Here is a 17,744-nt window from a genome sequence, read left to right on the forward strand (position 1 = left end):
AACAACTGAAACAAAGATCTAAAAGCAGTTTAGCAGCAAACTTTTTGAAACCTAATATTTATTTAACTCTCAAAACTTTTGGCCACGACTGTAGTACTATGTAGAAGGCTTTGAACAATATACTTTAATTTTGTCTATATATATAAAAAGGATTATTATCGATGTTAAGCAGTGCAAAATTCTAAGTGTCTTTGGTTGTTTTTTAACACCTTTTTAAAAATTAAGTAGATTGACTTTTGTTCAGATTATATTTATATATTTCGTTTGATAGTTAAGTTAATTTAAGTTGATCGAGTTCAGTAGGTTGTCTATTTATTTATTTATGTTAGGTCAACTGTTTGTTTGATTTTGCAGTTTAACTATAATGGAGAAATTATTTTTTGCATCAAACATTTTTTAAATGGTTTACTAATCAGATTATCATATAACCTATAGCCAAACTTTCAATGACAAATGATAACAAAGATGATCCCTGGTGCTAGCTGGTTACATAATGTGACATTAATCAGTTCTCATTACTACTAGCTGTCTTGGTATAATCAATACTAACAGAAATAGTCAAAAACGTACATTACATGAAGAAATCCACGCGCGAGTAGTAAAAAATTATGGGCGTGTTTTTATTCAGCTTGACAAAATGACGCAATATCGATGTGCGCATGCGCTGTAAGCCCTTGTAGGAAAATCTGACAGGTAGGATAAAATGTCAGGACACCGGTATTACGAGGTTTTCGGTTTCAGATCGTACATGAATATTCATGAGTTTCCCGGACGTGCGCGTGTAACCAGGTGGAACTGAGAATTTCAGTTCACGCTCCTTGTGTCTCAGCAGGTTAAATGGGTTATTAAAACAACAACAAAGTTAATACATTTCCAACTCCAACGTTGCACAAACTATTTTTTTTTATCATTTCGCAACCATTTATAATGTTTTTATTAGTTTAGCCTAAAGTAAATGACTGAAGAAATTATTGGTGTAATGTTAGGATAAATCACAGCAAACTTCAGCTAGTTGAATACATTGATTTCAGTTCTTTGTGCTCTTCATTTGTAGCTTGTGATGTTTGAAAACTGTCTGTTAATTAATAAATATGAATGAACGAATACATCTCTGCCTGCAACAAATCAAATAGACCTATATAAACGTGTATAGGCTATATATAGGCATATATTATTATATTTTATCTGTTTGTTGACTTGACCCCCTAACACTTTCGTTTTCCAACTACTTGTTTTCTTTTCCAGGAAAATGATACTCATGGAGGATGCAATTAATAAAGTGAAGTATTCCTGAATTTTAAGCATGAATCACTACTGAATCCTACAAACTAAAAGATTTATGCAACAAAACAAGACAAGATGAGAGACGAGAGTGTAATGTCCTTGTAGAATCTGTAGTATAAAAATATGACATAAAGATAGGCTATTTTTCAACTTTTGTCCATACACTTTTGTCTAATCCAAAATGTACTTATTAAAGGAACACTTCCATGCTTGAGACTGAGAGTGTGGCCTTAGATTTCTGTTCAATGTGTAAATATAGCTTAAACCCAACAGTTTAATAACAATCACACCAGCAGATGAAAAACGATTAGTCCACAAATACACTTTTATGTCAGCTGTTGTACTCAAATGATAACAACTAACAACAGACATGGTTTTAAAGCATTGCAAGCTACAGCACAACGAAATGAAATCAAAGTAATTTATACAACGTTAGCTTAAGTGTGCTGGATGTCTCGTTCAGTCAGTGACGACTGCACAAAACTAATAAAACATTATAACCTTTTACAAAATCATGAACAAATGTAGTTTAGGCACAGTTTTGTGAAACGCTGTGAATATATTTACCTTTATAAAAAATATTCCATTAAAGCTGCTGAGACACAAGAAGCGTAAACTGAAATTCTCAGTTCCTCCCGGTTCCACGCGCACGTCCGGGAAACTCATGAATATTCATATATGCCCCGCCCACTGATACAGAAAATCTAGTAACACCGGATCGCTTATTCTTAACCTCGTGCATGGAAATGGTGATTTTATCCAAGGAGCTACAACCCAGCGGCTCGCTCCGTCTCCTCTCCGGCTGATGATAAGTTGCCTTTACGCGGTCAATGTTAGAAAGAGTGTTTGCGCTCGCGTTGGTGCGCGTCCCCGCAGCTCATTTCTCTCCGTGTAGAGCACTAGAGGCGGACGCTCCGTCAGACTGTGAGGACGCCTGAAATAAAGCCTTTATCTCCATTACCGAGCCTCAGAAGGACACTGGCACGATGTTTGAAAACAGAGGATTCCCCTTTATATTGCTTGACCTCGCGTGCCTAATACTCGGTAAGCATTATTTTAAATAGTCTCGCTAGGATTTTATGAATTGATATAAATAGATATTACCTTGATTGTAATGAGTCTTAAAACGAAGGGAGACTAATTTTAACGCAGGCGTTAATATATACGGAAAGATATTAATATGTAAACCTAAACGTTTTTAGATGTATGTTGCCATGCACGTTATTTAATTGTATGGTATTCAAAGTTGCCACAATGGGACTCACATATGAACCTCATACACCCATAGTGTGCGTCACATAGTGCGTACTGGAGCCGACTTTGAATTCATTATGCGTTATCAAAATTTCCGTAATTACAGGGCGTAACCTTTATGCAGAGAGATTTTAAGACAAAACAGTGAGTCAGGGTTTAAGGGAAAATCTTTAAAAATCCCACAAGAAACACACACACATATAGCCAATACATACATTCTATATATATATATATCTCGTTGTTTTTTTATTTATTATGTGATTTACAAATAACTTGTTACGTGTACTGCATTGAGCTAACTGATACTTGTTATAGCACTTGCATATCATTTCTCTTTTGCTGATTTAGATATCTTTCATTGTCCTCATTTGTAAATATATATAGTACGTGGGGCTAGTTGTCACAGTTTTAACCCAGCAATTCTTTTTAGGATTGATTAATTTAATTTAAAATGTGTGTTTCTGTATAATATCATACATTAAAGAATTGTATCTTTGTTAAAGAACAAAGATACAGTTCATTGAACACACCTGCTGTGACAACATGCCCCAACAGCGGAGCTTGTTGTCACACGACATGGGGTAAGTTGTCACAATGCAACCTGTCTGAAAAAAAATTAAAAGGTAACAAAATGATGACATAATTGTTTCAGCTCACTGATATTAGTCTGTTGTATGAATTTATAACATTAAAAATACATGTGACAACTTCCTTATGGCATTTACAAAAATATCCCAATGTGACAACTAGCCCCACTCTCCTTTATAATGCATAATGTGATTTATTCCTATGAAATAATAATAATTATTATTATAAAATCCTTATCCAAATCATCAGAAATGATTTTAGAAGTCAAGGAAATTCTTTTGACAAAGTATGTGGGAATCCTGTAGTTTAATTAAGGGTTATATTCAGAATCTAGTCGCTCCCCAGTGATCCCTGCTCTGTCCTACATCACTTATGATGAACGTTTGGATCTGTATTCATCTCGGAATTTTCCGTGCACTGGGGGAATGTTTTTAATGTTTTCATGTTTTTACACGGGGAACAAACAGATTGGACTTTCCACAAAGTTACCATCTGAGTCACTTGGCTATTTGTTCTTGTTCTTTGATAAATGCGCCAAGATGGAGGAATTATTTTAGTACGTTTCTAGCGTTTTAGACGTACTTTAAATGTAATGAAGTATAACACCCTAACTAGAGTTTGTAACGTGGTAGTATTGACAATGTAACACACATGCTGGTCATTTCTCTCATTTTCAAAAGTAGTTCACAACCATGACTGTCAAGCTGATACTCATATGTCACGTGCCTTTCTGTGTTTTACTGGGAGGCCATCCTTGATTTTCATTTACAAATGCATATTTACATACCACTGTTACCACCTAAAGTCAAACAATGAGAATACACAGAGGAGTAGAGCCATACTGATGTTCTGAACCCAAAAGAGTGTTTTGTGTTTGTTTTTCCATTTGAATTACATGGGGCTTCATTGGAGCAAAGAGCGATTCAGCATCACCTCAGCACAGCTCTTCCTTCTTTCAGGCTTGAGCAACCAGCTTTAACTATATGTGTGTGTATGTCACATGCACTCGGCGTGAGTAACAGACCCGTAGTCTTTTCCTGGGAAAAGAGCCTCAGGCTCTATGAATGAGGGTTTGTGTTGTTTTTCCATAATGCTTTGCAACATCAGCAACAATAGGATGAGGCTATAGAGAATTCAAAGTTTACATACAAGCTCTCATTTTAGACTTGAAACCATCAGGTCGCATAAGTGCAATACGGGATAGAGAAAGATACATAAGTGTCAGCTACATTAAAAAAGGCAAAAGCACTAAGAAAGGATGACTATAATGAAATGTTTTTAAGCGTGATTAAATTAGCCCTTGATTTGGGGAGATGGATGATGATATGGTGCTTATTTCTTTAGTCCTATTTATTGGGTAATTAAAAAATATATTAAAACAGCATTCATACATACAATGATTTGAAGACACCCCTTCTGAATCAAAATTCATTTTGATATTTTTTTTAAATGGCATGAAGAAGAAAAAAGTAAAAAAGTGAACTGTTTTGATATCATAATAATAATTTAAAAAGTATTAATAAAAATAATAATCTTTAATAATTTATAATAAAGTTTTTTTTGTTTTTTTGTTTGGAAAGATTTTGACAAAACTGCTTCACTGCTTTTTAATATTTGAAAAACAGGAACAGGAAACTACATAATAATAATTACAATATTTTGTAATATTTTTGTAACCTTTTATTGTTATTATATATATATATATATTTATATATATATATATATATATATATATATATATATATATATATATCATTTTAAAATGTTATTTTACCTTATGATTATGCCACATGAGTCATTTTCAGGGGTCTTCAAAATCACATAAAAGCAACATTAAAACAAAGAGTACGTTTCTAAGAACTTGACACGTTTTAAACTAGATTTTCCCTTCTCTTAATCACGGACACTCATGGGCCCATTGTAAAACTGTCAACAGACACCGTACACTTCACATATGTCACTTTAAAGTAACAGTTAATGGTATAATTATGTGGCAGCACCTGTCAGGTGTCCTTTCTGAACATGCATTGCCATTATAAACCCACAGCCGTTATGTCATTTTTTTCTCTTAGGTGGCAGCAGCCATTCATCAACATTGGAAACCAGCCCTTGCATTTGATTAGTTGGTAGACCCTTTATCAAGTTGTTAACCTGTTGTTAACCCTTCTTCACTTACAGCTGGCCTCCCGCTTGCAGTGTTTAACCTGGGTAAAATCAAACCGTATCAGCGGGGCTTTTTCTGTAATGATGAGAGCATCAGCTATCCCTTCCACACCAGCACAATCACCTCCACTGTGCTCTACACAGTGGGCTTCACACTTCCCATATGTAGTGTAAGTAATCCTAGATAGCATCCACACAAGACATGCCCAGCGTCTTCCCTCACAAGTCTCTAGTGCGCTCAAACTTGTTTTTAAGGCTATTTAGCAATTCATCTTGAGAGTTTAATGGTCTGTTGCAGTCACAGGAAGTGAACCTTTATTTTGAATGAATGAACAGACAAATAGACACAGAAGAGCAGCTGTTTTAACATGACTCCTGACCACTGAACAGGTGCAAGATGCAATTTCAAAAGAGCTTTATTAGGCGGACTGAAAGCAGCTGTCCAAGTCACTTCATCTGGGATCACATTAGGCTGTCTGACATTGTCTACACTGGAAGAGACCACTGTCGTCAGAGACCAAAGATCAAGCTGTCTTTGATGTAACAGTCAGAAGTTATTTAAATAATTAAACGCATACTAGGGGTTCAACGGATCACAGTTGATCCTTATGGATCAGGCCCCACGGTTCGGCACGCATGTGCAAAGTTTAACCATCATGGAGTGAAAGTTTGTAATTTATACGTGTTTAGTCTTGCAAGTTTACACATTAATTCGACATTCGATTCCATCGCGAGAAGAGGTTAAATAACTTCCGTGCAGTTTCCTGCGCGCACACAGAGGTGCGTTTCTGACAGCTCGAGAACACAGAGTTCAGTCCTTGTGTATTAGTTCTTGTTTTCTTACTCACTGCTCTTGACTTTGTTTGAACTTAAGCTAGCAGTTTTTGCTTTGTGTTTGAAGAAGTACGTAAAGTGTGCTTTAAGTAATAAATGGAAAGCAAAGTTACACTGATATAAAATATATATTTTTAGATTTTAGATCCGAAAAATGATCCGATGCTGCTTATTGGTCTGAACCGTGAGGTACACACACACACACACACACACACACACACACGTATATAGCTCTGTGGCATGCCAAAAATAGAAACCATCCCTCGACTAAAAATGTGACAAGTTCCATTATAGACCCCAATCTAGTTGTGCAGATGGTGATGCACTGCATCTGTTTGATTTCGGCAGCTCTGTTGCACCAGGGCAGTGTTTTTGTTTCTTTGTGTAGGGATACTCTGGGCATGTTGATTTTCATTGACTTCTTCGGCAAGGATGTCCACCAAGTACAAGAAACGTCCTTAATAGCTGCTTTAGATCAGCTCAGATTTTAGGTATTTCATGCTGGGAATGTATTTAAAAGCACCCACCTTCAATCTACTCCTGCTGCTTTTTTTTTTTTAAGCAACTGCAAATTAGGCAAAGTTTGTGGTTTTCATCATGAGAGGATTCTTGGGTTTACCAACTATACCACAGAAACTTCCTGAATATGTTAAGGAAGATTTACTGTTTGGTCACATATCAAGTACCCATGTTCATTTTAAAATGTTATTTTACCTTATGATTATGCCACATGAGTCATTTTCAGGGGTCTTCAAAATCACATAAAAGCAACATTAAAACAAAGAGTACGTTTCTAAGAACTTGACACGTTTTAAACTAGATTTTCCCTTCTCTTAATCACGGACACTCATGGGCCCATTGTAAAACTGTCAACAGACACCGTACACTTCACATATGTCACATATCAAGTACCCATGTTCAGGCGGCCTGCTTATTAGCATAGTTAATTGCATAAATATTTGTGTCAAAATGGTTTTAACACAAAATTTGGCAGACCTGATGGAAGGCATATCTAGGATATTGTGGATAGTTGATATCTTCTGGAGCACAGATGGCATACACTCTAATCTTAGACATCTTTCCAAAAGTTTTAACATTCCTTTACATGAATAACCCTATATGATTTCTATCCCATAACCTACAGGCCTGACAAAACCTCAAACTTACCACAGTGCAAAATTTGAGTTTGACCTCTATGTAAGCGACCCCTTAGCTTCCACTTGCCTGTCCAGTCCAGGCCTCGTGCAAGTGATGATCGTGTTACACTAGTGTTCCCGATGACTCTGAAATCCCATACGTTCAGTCAGCACATCACAGACCATGACAATGCAGCTTTCGCTTTTTTCGGTTGGCGCTGGGTAACCTGCTTTGGTCCACATGGCTGACATCAGCTCTTAGTGGATTGAGCGGTTCATGGACTTTACACAAACACAAACATCTCAGCAGACCATTTTCACTGCATGTTGGGTAAAGCCTTGGGTAATCCCTACCACATGCTTTGCTGCCTCGCTTGAGTAACCTTCTTGTCCCCAACAGGCTTGAGAAGTTTTTACTGGTGGCAGCTTACAATAGTTACCTTTCCTGCACCTTTGTGATGTTTATATTGCCACTTTAATGTTTCTAAGTGTGGTGAAGAGCTATTTTATAACAACGTTGTAAAAAAAAAAAAAGGGAAAATGCATTTTTTTTTTTACTGTAAAGCCTTGTTCACACAGACCAAAATCGATGACAGTTGACTATCCAATAAGGATGTGTTCAGCAAATGTGGTGTTTCCTGAAAAGTTAATGTTACTGGGAGTGTTTACAGGGTTCTATATGATTCCCAGATATAATGATATAATAAGATGACGCAAAACCAGATGGAAAAAATGATGGTAAACCATGTCAGCAATAAAATCATTGACAGTTGTGAACAGGACTTGAAAGAGGGGGGTGGGGGGGGGTCACACCATCTTCCCATGTTGACCTCAAAACCACTGGAGAACGAAAATAAAGCAATAAAATGCACTTCAACAAGAATATCCACTATGTAACTTTTAGCTAAATTAAGCCCTGTGTGCCACACCACCTAATTGCTAACTCTTTGTTCATTATGTGTTAAAGAAAAAGATTTAAATGTCTATCTCATAGCTTTTCTTTCTGTATGAGCACCTCCCAGAGGAGAACAACCTTTAAGGGGGAAGTCGTGGCCTAATGGTTAGAGAGTCGGACTCCCAATCGAAAGGTTGTGAGTTCGAGTCCCGGGCCGGCAGGAATTGTGGGTGGGGGGAGTGCATGTACAGTTCTCTCTCCACCTTCAATACCATGACTTAGGTGCCCTTGAGCAAGGCATCGAACCCCCAACTGCTCCCCGGGCGCCGCAGCATAAATGGCTGCCCACTGCTCCGGGTGTGTGCTCACAGTGTGTGTGTGTGTTCACTGCTCTGTGTGTGTGCATTTCGGATGGGTTAAATGCAGAGTACAAATTCTGAGTATGGGTCACCATACTTGGCTGAATGTCACTTCACTTTCACTTTTCACTTTCACTTTTACTTGAATTGGGGGAGAATAGGGTACGAGACACTTTGTTAACCTCTGTTTTTTTTCCTCACACTTTTTTTGCTAGTTGGACTCCCATTTGCAATACTCACAATACAACACAAATCATTCAAACGAGGATTTTTCTGTAATGATGACTCTATCAACTACCCATATAAAGAAGACACCATTTCTTATCCATTATTAGGAGGAGTAATGATTCCTATCACTGTGCTTACTGTAAGTGCCCGTCCGTTTGTTACACTAGCAGCTCTCACCCCCTTCCTGTATCTCTTTCCTTCTCTCATTATGCCTTGTCACGTGCTTCTCTGCTCAGTACGTCTGTTCTCGTGCCAGCTTGAGAAACAGGACTTTGAGATCTAACCACAGTTCAAAGAGATACAGTCCTGTAGATAGATGTTTAAAGGGATAGTTCACTCAAATCAAATCTGAACGTTCTGTAATTATTTATGCTCCGTTATGCTGTTTCAGATGTACGTTCTTCTGTTAAACACAAAAGGAAATGCCTTGGAAAAAAAAATCATACTGTCATTACTTTCAAGTCTCTTTTGAACTTCCACATATTCCAACAATTGGACACATTTGTAATGAGTTGTTGTTAATTTATGCACAAATTAAAATCTTGGAATATAGAGTCTTGTGGACTACTTTTATGGTACTTTTTAAAAACATTTTTAAAGAGAAGAAAAGAAGTCAGTTGTGTTGAAATGACAGAAATTTTTTTTTTGGGGGGGGGGGGGGGGTGAACTATTCTTTAAAAATTTACATTTTGCCAGTCTTTGAACTAATTTGAACACCAGTCAGCTCTTTAGACCTTTCAAGAGACAAAGCCAACCAATGGAGTGGAAACAATGTCTTCTGGTCTTCTACCCATATATATTTTCCCATAAAAGCCCATATACCACAGACAGTCTTGTGGTGAGACGTTTAGACTAAAGTAGGAGTCTCTCTTTGTGGTTACATCTCGTTACTGTTTCTTTAATGCTGGCTTTTTATCTTGTGTGATAGCATCTACAATTCAGCACTATCCTTTCAAGAGTATAAGAAACATCATTTGATTTCAAATGTTTAAAGTGAGCTTACCCATTATGGATAACATTTCCTATATATATATATATATATATATATATATATATATATATATATATATATATATATACATACACACAGACATACACAGCTATATAACCTCACAGTCACCCATGTGTGCTCGAAGCACATATACCTCTGCCTAAATGTTAAGATGCTTGATTTAGGTTACTGCTAATGTATATTTAAAAACTGCAGCGTTTTATGCAATTTTAATATACATTACCCAAGCTCTATAATTGATCATTGAGAGAGAGAAGGTAGTACAGGATTGTAGTCACTACTAGTCACTGTAGACACATAATGAGATTAGAAATGGAAGTACAGTCCATTCAGTAAGTTGTACTGGTGTGTTCTTCATTCTCAAATGTTCAGTTGAAATAAAAAGTCATCAGAAGGAAAACAAACCAAGTAAAAAAAAAAGCTTGTTGAAACTTGACATAAACCTGGGATCCTACGACTTATGGCATGATATGTAGTTGATGTCAAAATATGGAGCCATTAGGGATATACTCTAAAGGAGGTAATGCAAACATGGGTAACTGTGATGTTTGGGATATTTCAGGGAAATCCTTGTGATGGCTGCATTGTCAAGTGCTTCTACTGTTTGATCTTGTCTTTTGTACTTGTGGACATCCTTATTAGATTCAGAAACAGTCCTCAGATATTTTCATATCACAAACACATGACTGGCTGTAACAAATATTTTGACCATTATTTTTCTATGCTTTCTCTTCCATCACAGATGATCATAGGGGAGTGCCTTTCAGTTTATCTAAACCGCATCAAATCAAAGTCTTTCTGTAACAGTTATGTGGCCTGTGTCTATAAGGCCATTGGCACCTTCTTGTTTGGTGCCACCATGAGTCAATCACTAACTGACATCGCCAAGTATTCCATCGGCCGGCTGCGTCCACACTTCCTGAATGTGTGCAAACCGGACTGGACTCGGATCAACTGCACAGGAGGGGCTTACATTGAGGACATCATCTGCACTGGGGATCCAGACAAGGTCAATGAGGCAAGGTAGGTAAAACTCCCTTATAGGTCACTAGTTGTTACTCTTTACCATAACACATGGGTGCCCAAACTAGCTCCTAAAGGGCCACTGTCCTGCAGAGTTTAGCTCTAGCCCTAAATCAGGGCTCTCAGGGCCACTCAAAACTTCTAGGTTGGTGTGGTGCTGAACTCTGCAGGTGCTCAAGGATCAGAATTGGACACCCCTGCACTACTGGGTGTCCTGCTCTGGATGGATGGAGGTGGAAGTAGGAATCCCTCAAATTTGTTCTTAAATGTGGTTCCATCCTGGAAACTTCCTACCCAGTCTAGCCTCCATCTGCATTCATTATTAGACAAGCTTGTCCCTCGAAATAACTTTGCTTCGGAAACTTTTCATATAGTTCTAGTGATTTACTGGAAGGTGTCCAATTAACAGAACCAGTTTTATTTTGACCTAAAGTGAGTCATAAATACTGTATATCTGGCACTGACACAGGAAACTCCCTAATTAACATTACAATGATGGATTCTTCCAATGTAAACCCTTTTTTGGATCAGTTGTCCACACTTGGCCACCCAAGCTCTTGGTGGCAATCTGTGGTTCACATGCAGTAATTGTCTCTAATCCTGTGGTTAGCCGTTTGGGTTCTTGAGCCAGACTCAAGGCCAGCAGTATCCCAGGCCCTCTCAGAATGCTCTCATTTAACATAGGTGTGGTTCCAGTCTCTTTCTCTCAGAAGAGCACCTCTTTGGTGGTGGTCTTGTGTTTGCCTAGGAGACGATGCCATTTATAGAACAAATAAAGAGCAGGTGGGGGTTTGAGCCCAGAATAACCCAGATAACCTTTCACACAAGTGTTCTCCTCAGGAAAATTTAATCTTTTTGATAGGTAAGCAAGTGTATTTGCTTGTTTAAGGGTGAGAGAGTCATCCAGGTCTAGTTCAAACAGTCCAGTCATAAATAAACATCTGTAGTAGGTCTTCAATTCTTTGAGTCCGTGATGGCTTTTCATTGGTTTTATCCTTATGTAGTTCAGGCACATTCAGAATATGCATCTGCAGTGCTTCATTTGAGCTTCTCTACCTCGCAGTTAATTCACTTCTGCTCTGTTTTGTCTCTTGTATCATGACCGGATCTGTAATTCAGTCAGCAAACAAGAACATGAAGATCTAGGCCTCATTATAATTTACACACTGCCCAGATCTGGTTAAACTCTGCTTTTAAGTAGATTGATATGAAAGGAGCATGTTCGCAGTGCTTGAGTGCTTGGCAGTTGTGCTGCTTGAATGATTCAAGTTTTATTTGGCGTTAAACACTAGGCGTATGCTAATAGTCAACAAGTGGCCTAAGCTTAAGTAAACAGGAACACACAATGCAAATATTTGCCTAGTGTGGGGTTCAGTGCCAATTTGTCCAAGTTTGTTTCCAGATTTGCAAAACAAATGTCAGCTTTAACTGAAGGCTTAAGTGCACGTCTGCATGTAGTAAGTAATTACGCAGCCCTTCTGTGATGCCCACATTGATTCTTCGATTGTTTTTGTTGCAGACTCTCATTCTACTCGGGACACTCGTCATTCTCCATGTACTGTATGCTGTTCCTGGCAGTAAGTGGGTTTTATTTATGCTTGCTTTACCCCATTTGTTAAGGGGACAGCCCACATAAAATACAATATTTTTGCCATTTACTTACCCTTACGTCCCAAACCTGACATACTTGTTTGTGGAAAGAAATTTTTTTCTTACATTGAAAGTCATTGGGGACCAATGTTGTTTTGGACCTTATTGACTTTTATTTTATGAACAAACAGTTGATTTTTGGAAGAACTGATTTTTCAGTTATGGTCATGAGGGAGAGTAAATGATAAGACACTTAATTTTGAAATGTACTATCCCTTTGTATTTAAGGTAATTGTGTACTGTATACAGTAGCTACAGATGTTCTTCAATAATCAGTTAACAAAGTAACTACAATCAGCATTCCATAAACTAATAACACGCCGTAAGCAAACTGATCTGGTGAATACAATCAATGTTTCTAAGTGATAAGGAAATGGGATAAATAACTGTAGATTTATACACTTTACTACATTGATTTTTCTACTGGAAAATACCCATTATCTGTGAGGTATATTGACTCAGCAGCAGAGTACTCTTAAGGAGTCTAATGTCATTCCAGCCTTGTTAGCAAACACAACCTACCATAATCTTATCACGAGGGCACAAGCTTTAAAGACATGCGGCTAAAGTTCACAGCACATTTGGACCCTGAAATAAACACATCAGAGCTGGAGTCAGTGTTCAACAAACTCTGATAACACAGATTTTTTTTAAACTGCTATCCTATCAAATTTATTTGACTCCTGATTCTGAAATAACTTGTTCGAAGCATTAACCAGATAAATATAACCAAGTCACGATTCTTGTGTTTGTGTGCTTTTAGAGAGTGGGTATTTTGAGGGACTTCCAATGGTTTCTGGGAATCTTTGCCCAGCGTGGGTTTGAGTGTTAGGATTTCTTCCCATCAGCTTGCCAAAGTAATTCTTTGTGTTTACAAAAATTCAAAACAAATGTCAGCTTTGATTTTAGGGTTTCATACTGTTGCACAAACGCACGTCTAACACGTAGTGGATGTTAAACAGAACTTGTTTTGCCCACATTGATTCCCTGTTGCGAACTATCCTTCTCCTGGTCTCACTTCATTAAACCTAAGTAATGATTTTGACAACAAGACCTGTAAGGTGATAGCATGATGATTAATATTAAAGCATAATTTAGTTTTTTCAGAGGCCCAGCAGAGTGTCAACTAAATGCACTTCAGTTGGTTGCTGTAAAAGGAAGTCTCTACATTGTTGGGAATGTGGAGCGGTTGCTTGTGGTGGCTTTGACGCATCAAGCCAGAACTTTCATTTCATATATTTGGTGCATTTCCTCAAGCATGAGATAAGAAAAACGAGCCACTTTATAAACAGGAAGAATTAGGTAGCATGGGATCTGTAGTAATATTAAACCCTGTAGCCACATTTAGAGTGTACTGAAGTCAACATGACGTGTGTTCGTGAGATCATCACCTGAGGATCAGCTGAGTCACATGTGCGGTACAAATTCAGCAGGCAGCATATTTTAAACCTCTCTCACATACATTGAGTTTAAACAGGTTTTTCCTTTCTCAAAGCTTTATCTTCAAGCAAGAATGCAAGCTGAATGGGCAAGGCTCCTTCGCCCCATGCTCCAGTTCTTCCTGATCGCTGCCTCCATTTATACAGGACTGTCACGTGTCTCAGACTATAAACACCACTGGAGTGATGTTCTCACAGGACTAATACAAGGAGCCATCATGGCTTTACTAGTGGTGAGTTATGCATTCAATAGCACACAGATCATGTATGCTCGTATGTTCATGTTCCACATAAGAATGAGGCAGGGACATATTTTCTTCTGTACAGTATGAACACTAAAGTTGCTAAATATAAAACACTCTGACATTTCAGGCTGGCCTCTGTGACTATAAACCTCTAATATATCTCCTCCTCACTTCCTACAGGTTTTCTGTGTGTCGGATTTCTTCAAAAAGAAAGTTGAACCACAGAGAGAGGCAGAGATCCCACACACCACCTTACAAGAGATGCCTACGAATGGAAATCATTATGAAAACCCAAACTGAACTTTCATGAGCCTCTGTGGGTGGGAAGGGGTTTCAGCGTGCACCCACTATGAGGGCAGACCACTACGGTGGAAACCTGTGAATGTAACCTGCTTTCTATGTTCTCCAGACTCTCTATGGATGCAGTCCCACGTTGCCTTGGCTGGACTGCTTCTGCTGCTACCACAGCTTCCTCTGTATCTCCAAAAACGTATATAAGTGTACCTCTATTAAGCCACAAAAGAAAAAATGTTTTTATCTGTATAAAAAAAAAAAATTGCTATACAGACTTCTTAAAAAAAAAAAAAAAAATTATTAAAATTTATTAAAATTGTTTATTAAAAAACCTATTATGCTCGTTGACAAACAAATAAAACAATTATGTTTCATTTAAATTTTGTCCTTCAGTGTTTTGATGCAAAAAAATAAAAAACAAATAAATAAACCTCTGGATTCATAGGTAAAGACTGGCAGCAAACACGATATCCCTCTTAATCTTCGTTATACCTGCGAAAAACAGGAAAATGAGTTTGAATGGTAAACAAAACCCTGTCAACCTCAAAGCTGTGTTCCAAAATCTAGTGTGCTGCCTTGCTCTAGATCCATGTATTTGTTAGCGAATCAAATACTGTATAAGGAGCTCAGCAAAATGCCGACATCCATCGGAAACGATTTTCGTGTTTGTTAGCTAATCGAATACGGTGCAATTAGATTGAAGTCTGTTGGAATCAGTTTTGATCAATGTATGTTTATGCTTATTAAAACACCATGTTATTAGCTTAGCAACATGCTAAAGAGTTCACAAGCTTTGTTCCATGCGTTGTTTCATTACAAAAAGCGTTAGCTGGCAAATCTTAATTAATATGTTACAAGTGTACGATGGAATGAGACAAACGTAAATCTATGGTTTTTCCCCTGTGGTAACTATGAGCAATTTTGTTGAAACGCACATTTTGAAACTAGTTACTTGAAAAAAACACCACACCTGATTTAATGGAACAGACATTTGAACGGAACTATAGCGCCCCCATGAGTACGGAGGTCTGTTATAGCAACAATAATGAAAAAGGCAGTCATTCAGCTTGTTCAAGACCACATACTTCTTTCTGGTCTAAGAAACCAGCTTACTAGGGTTTTAAAGGGAAAAACCTAAGTTTTTTTTTTTTTACTGAAAATTAAATAATTCTAGAGTCAAAATACAAAACCACTGAGATTAAGATATTGGGATACTGGATTTGTTTGTTATCTTATGTCGCTCATCCACAGCTTCTCAGAATTTTTACCAGTCAAGTGCTCAGAGCTTCCCACAATAAACTGGATACTCTTTGCACGTGGCTCTATTCAGCCGAATGAGTCACACCACGAGTCTAGAGCAGGTCTTACCCGTGGCAAACTTATTCTCCAGCTCTGTGTTTCCAATGGCCTTGGCTGCCTGGCACATCTGCCTCAAGAGCTCCTCCAATCTGCGCATGCAGCGGATAATACTGCTTGAGAGAGAGAGAGAGAGAGAGAGTGTGTGTGTGTTAGTCCTCCTCACACTTACCACATACGGTCATTTTCAATGCTTGTAACCCTTAGTTTCAATGTCCAGTTGTATTAGTGATGTTTATGAAACTTTTCTTGGCACATTGGTTTTCACTGGCATTATGTTTTCCACATAGACCAATTCAGTATTAGGTGAAAGAGAATAGGGGAACTTTTATCTCCATTTTTCATATAACATCTCTCCCTCACTCCAATTTATCACTGCAAGTGCTTTGCTGTTTGCTAATGCACATGAACGCAGCCAAAATCTCACTCAGGAGCCAGAGCACGGGCAGATGGGGGATTTTCTTGACATAAGACATGAGATCTGTGTTTCCAAAACACATGTCATACTGCAGACAAGGCCAAATCTTAAGAGCAGAGGCTTCTGGGAGAAGATGTGCTGAAAATACATTTTAAATCATTTTATTTTTTCACAACAGGCCCCATGCTGCACTTCTGAAGTCAGGACCAAATACAACATCACTAATTCCTGATAGTTTCACAAACTAATTACATTCGCTCATTTCTGGGAAACAGTAATGATATGAAAATAGTTTTTTTCTAGTAGAATTAAAAAGAAGCCATTGTCAGGAATTAGGGCTGGGAGATAAAGGAAAAAAACATCAATCATCCATCTATCTATATGGTATTTATTGCGCGAGAACTAGTACATTCAAACACGTCTGTCATTTTGCATATCTGAGAGAAGGAGGAGCCGTTGGCCCAGGTGTAGACCACATCCATCAGGTGCAGGCGGAACTGGTTCAGGTAAGTGTCCTCATCCACGTCCAGCTTGGCCTCCGCAGAGCGCGAGTCATTCGTGACGATACGGGATCAGTTAAAGTTAGATTCTAGATTGTAGCGTATCGGACCCGAACCAGACAAATTAAAGAGTCGACCAGGACCATGGTTGAAACATGAGCCGAATTCCTCGGCAACAGGATGTTGTAAATCATTCCTAGTGCCACAAGTCAGAAGCAAGATAACCAACCAACCAACTCTTTCACAGAACAGCTTTCAACATTAACACCACTAGACCAGTTATTGACAATTTCAATTCGGAAAAGAGATTGTCAAATTTGGAATATGGAAACATTTGGATGTGTCCAGAATGAGAGAGGTAAACCCAACAGGTAAGCTAAGTGGATATACTGTATATCAATTTATTGTATTTACTTATTTATTTTCGGTTTAAAGCATGATTTAAACAGATTCAGACGCAATTGTTTTCACAATGCATTCAAACAAATGTAATCTTACAGTGCTACTACATTATCAGCATGCTATCTGATTTTGAAATCTTGAAGAAAAATCGATCTGTTTAGATAAAAAAACTGACAAAAATGTACTGTTATTTTCATCACAAACAAAATGTTCACAGCAGAAAGCAGCAATTAAAGTTTTAATGCTTACAACGTTATTAGTTTGGCATGTTATATAGGGAAAAAAGTTTACACAAAATAGCTTAAGCCACTTTGAAACTCTCCTGTTATTTTTTTTTATTATTATTATTATTTTATATGCTACGTTATGAACATAACATTTCAAACATACTGAAATACTTTATCCATGGAGTGAAGGCGGAGCGTGTTTCTGGTATCAGAGCGCATGGAGGGGAAGTTGTTGCTGCTCATAGACTCTGCTGCGAGTGAGAGAGATGTTTCACCCGACGAAATGAAGACGACCGCGGCTGCACAAGCACAGCACATCCGCCGAAAATCAACCTGCAGCAATGCTCGTTCATCCACTCGCCAAGCTTTACTTTTGTAGGTCACATGGCAGTAAATAATTCGATAATATGACCATGCAGTCAATACAGATATTTAAT

General features: G+C 37.9%; 1 protein-coding gene and 1 long non-coding RNA gene across 3 annotated transcripts; one reads left to right on the top strand and one right to left on the bottom strand.

Annotated features, from left to right (window-relative positions):
• Nucleotides 1-1,974: 1,974 nt before the first annotated feature.
• LOC132132850 (phospholipid phosphatase 1-like) lies at nt 1,975-14,642 on the top strand. 2 transcript variants are annotated; one of them, XM_059545375.1, is made up of 6 exons: nt 1,975-2,328; nt 5,305-5,459; nt 10,496-10,776; nt 12,296-12,353; nt 13,922-14,098; nt 14,291-14,642. In XM_059545375.1, the coding sequence occupies exons 1-6, from the start codon at nt 2,271-2,273 to the stop codon at nt 14,408-14,410; spliced, it is 849 nt and encodes a 282-aa protein (XP_059401358.1). In that variant the 5' UTR covers nt 1,975-2,270; the 3' UTR covers nt 14,411-14,642. The 2 variants fall into 2 exon arrangements, with proteins under 2 accessions (XP_059401358.1, XP_059401359.1); XM_059545376.1 differs by lacking the exon at nt 5,305-5,459 and adding an exon at nt 8,729-8,880 and having other exon boundaries at nt 1,977-2,328.
• LOC132132853 (uncharacterized) lies at nt 8,244-8,789 on the bottom strand. Its single transcript, XR_009429096.1, has 2 exons — nt 8,650-8,789; nt 8,244-8,292 (listed from the first exon to the last, which is right to left on the bottom strand). It is a non-coding gene; the product is annotated as an uncharacterized LOC132132853 (long non-coding RNA).
• Nucleotides 14,643-17,744: the final 3,102 nt, after the last annotated feature.

This window comes from Carassius carassius, chromosome 49 (assembly GCF_963082965.1).
Source record: "Carassius carassius chromosome 49, fCarCar2.1, whole genome shotgun sequence".
NCBI lineage: Eukaryota > Metazoa > Chordata > Actinopteri > Cypriniformes > Cyprinidae > Carassius > Carassius carassius.

What these genes read in the sequence shown, in the direction of transcription:
- LOC132132850 (XM_059545375.1), top strand. Translation starts at nt 2,271, where the DNA reads ATGTTTGAAAACAGAGGATTCCCCTTTATATTGCTTGACCTCGCGTGC. An exon ending in TCACACTTCCCATATGTAGT is followed by an intron (nt 5,460 to 10,495) that starts GTAAGTAATCCT and finishes CTTCCATCACAG; the next exon opens with ATGATCATAGGGGAGTGCCT. An exon ending in ACTGTATGCTGTTCCTGGCA is followed by an intron (nt 12,354 to 13,921) that starts GTAAGTGGGTTT and finishes CCTTTCTCAAAG; the next exon opens with CTTTATCTTCAAGCAAGAAT.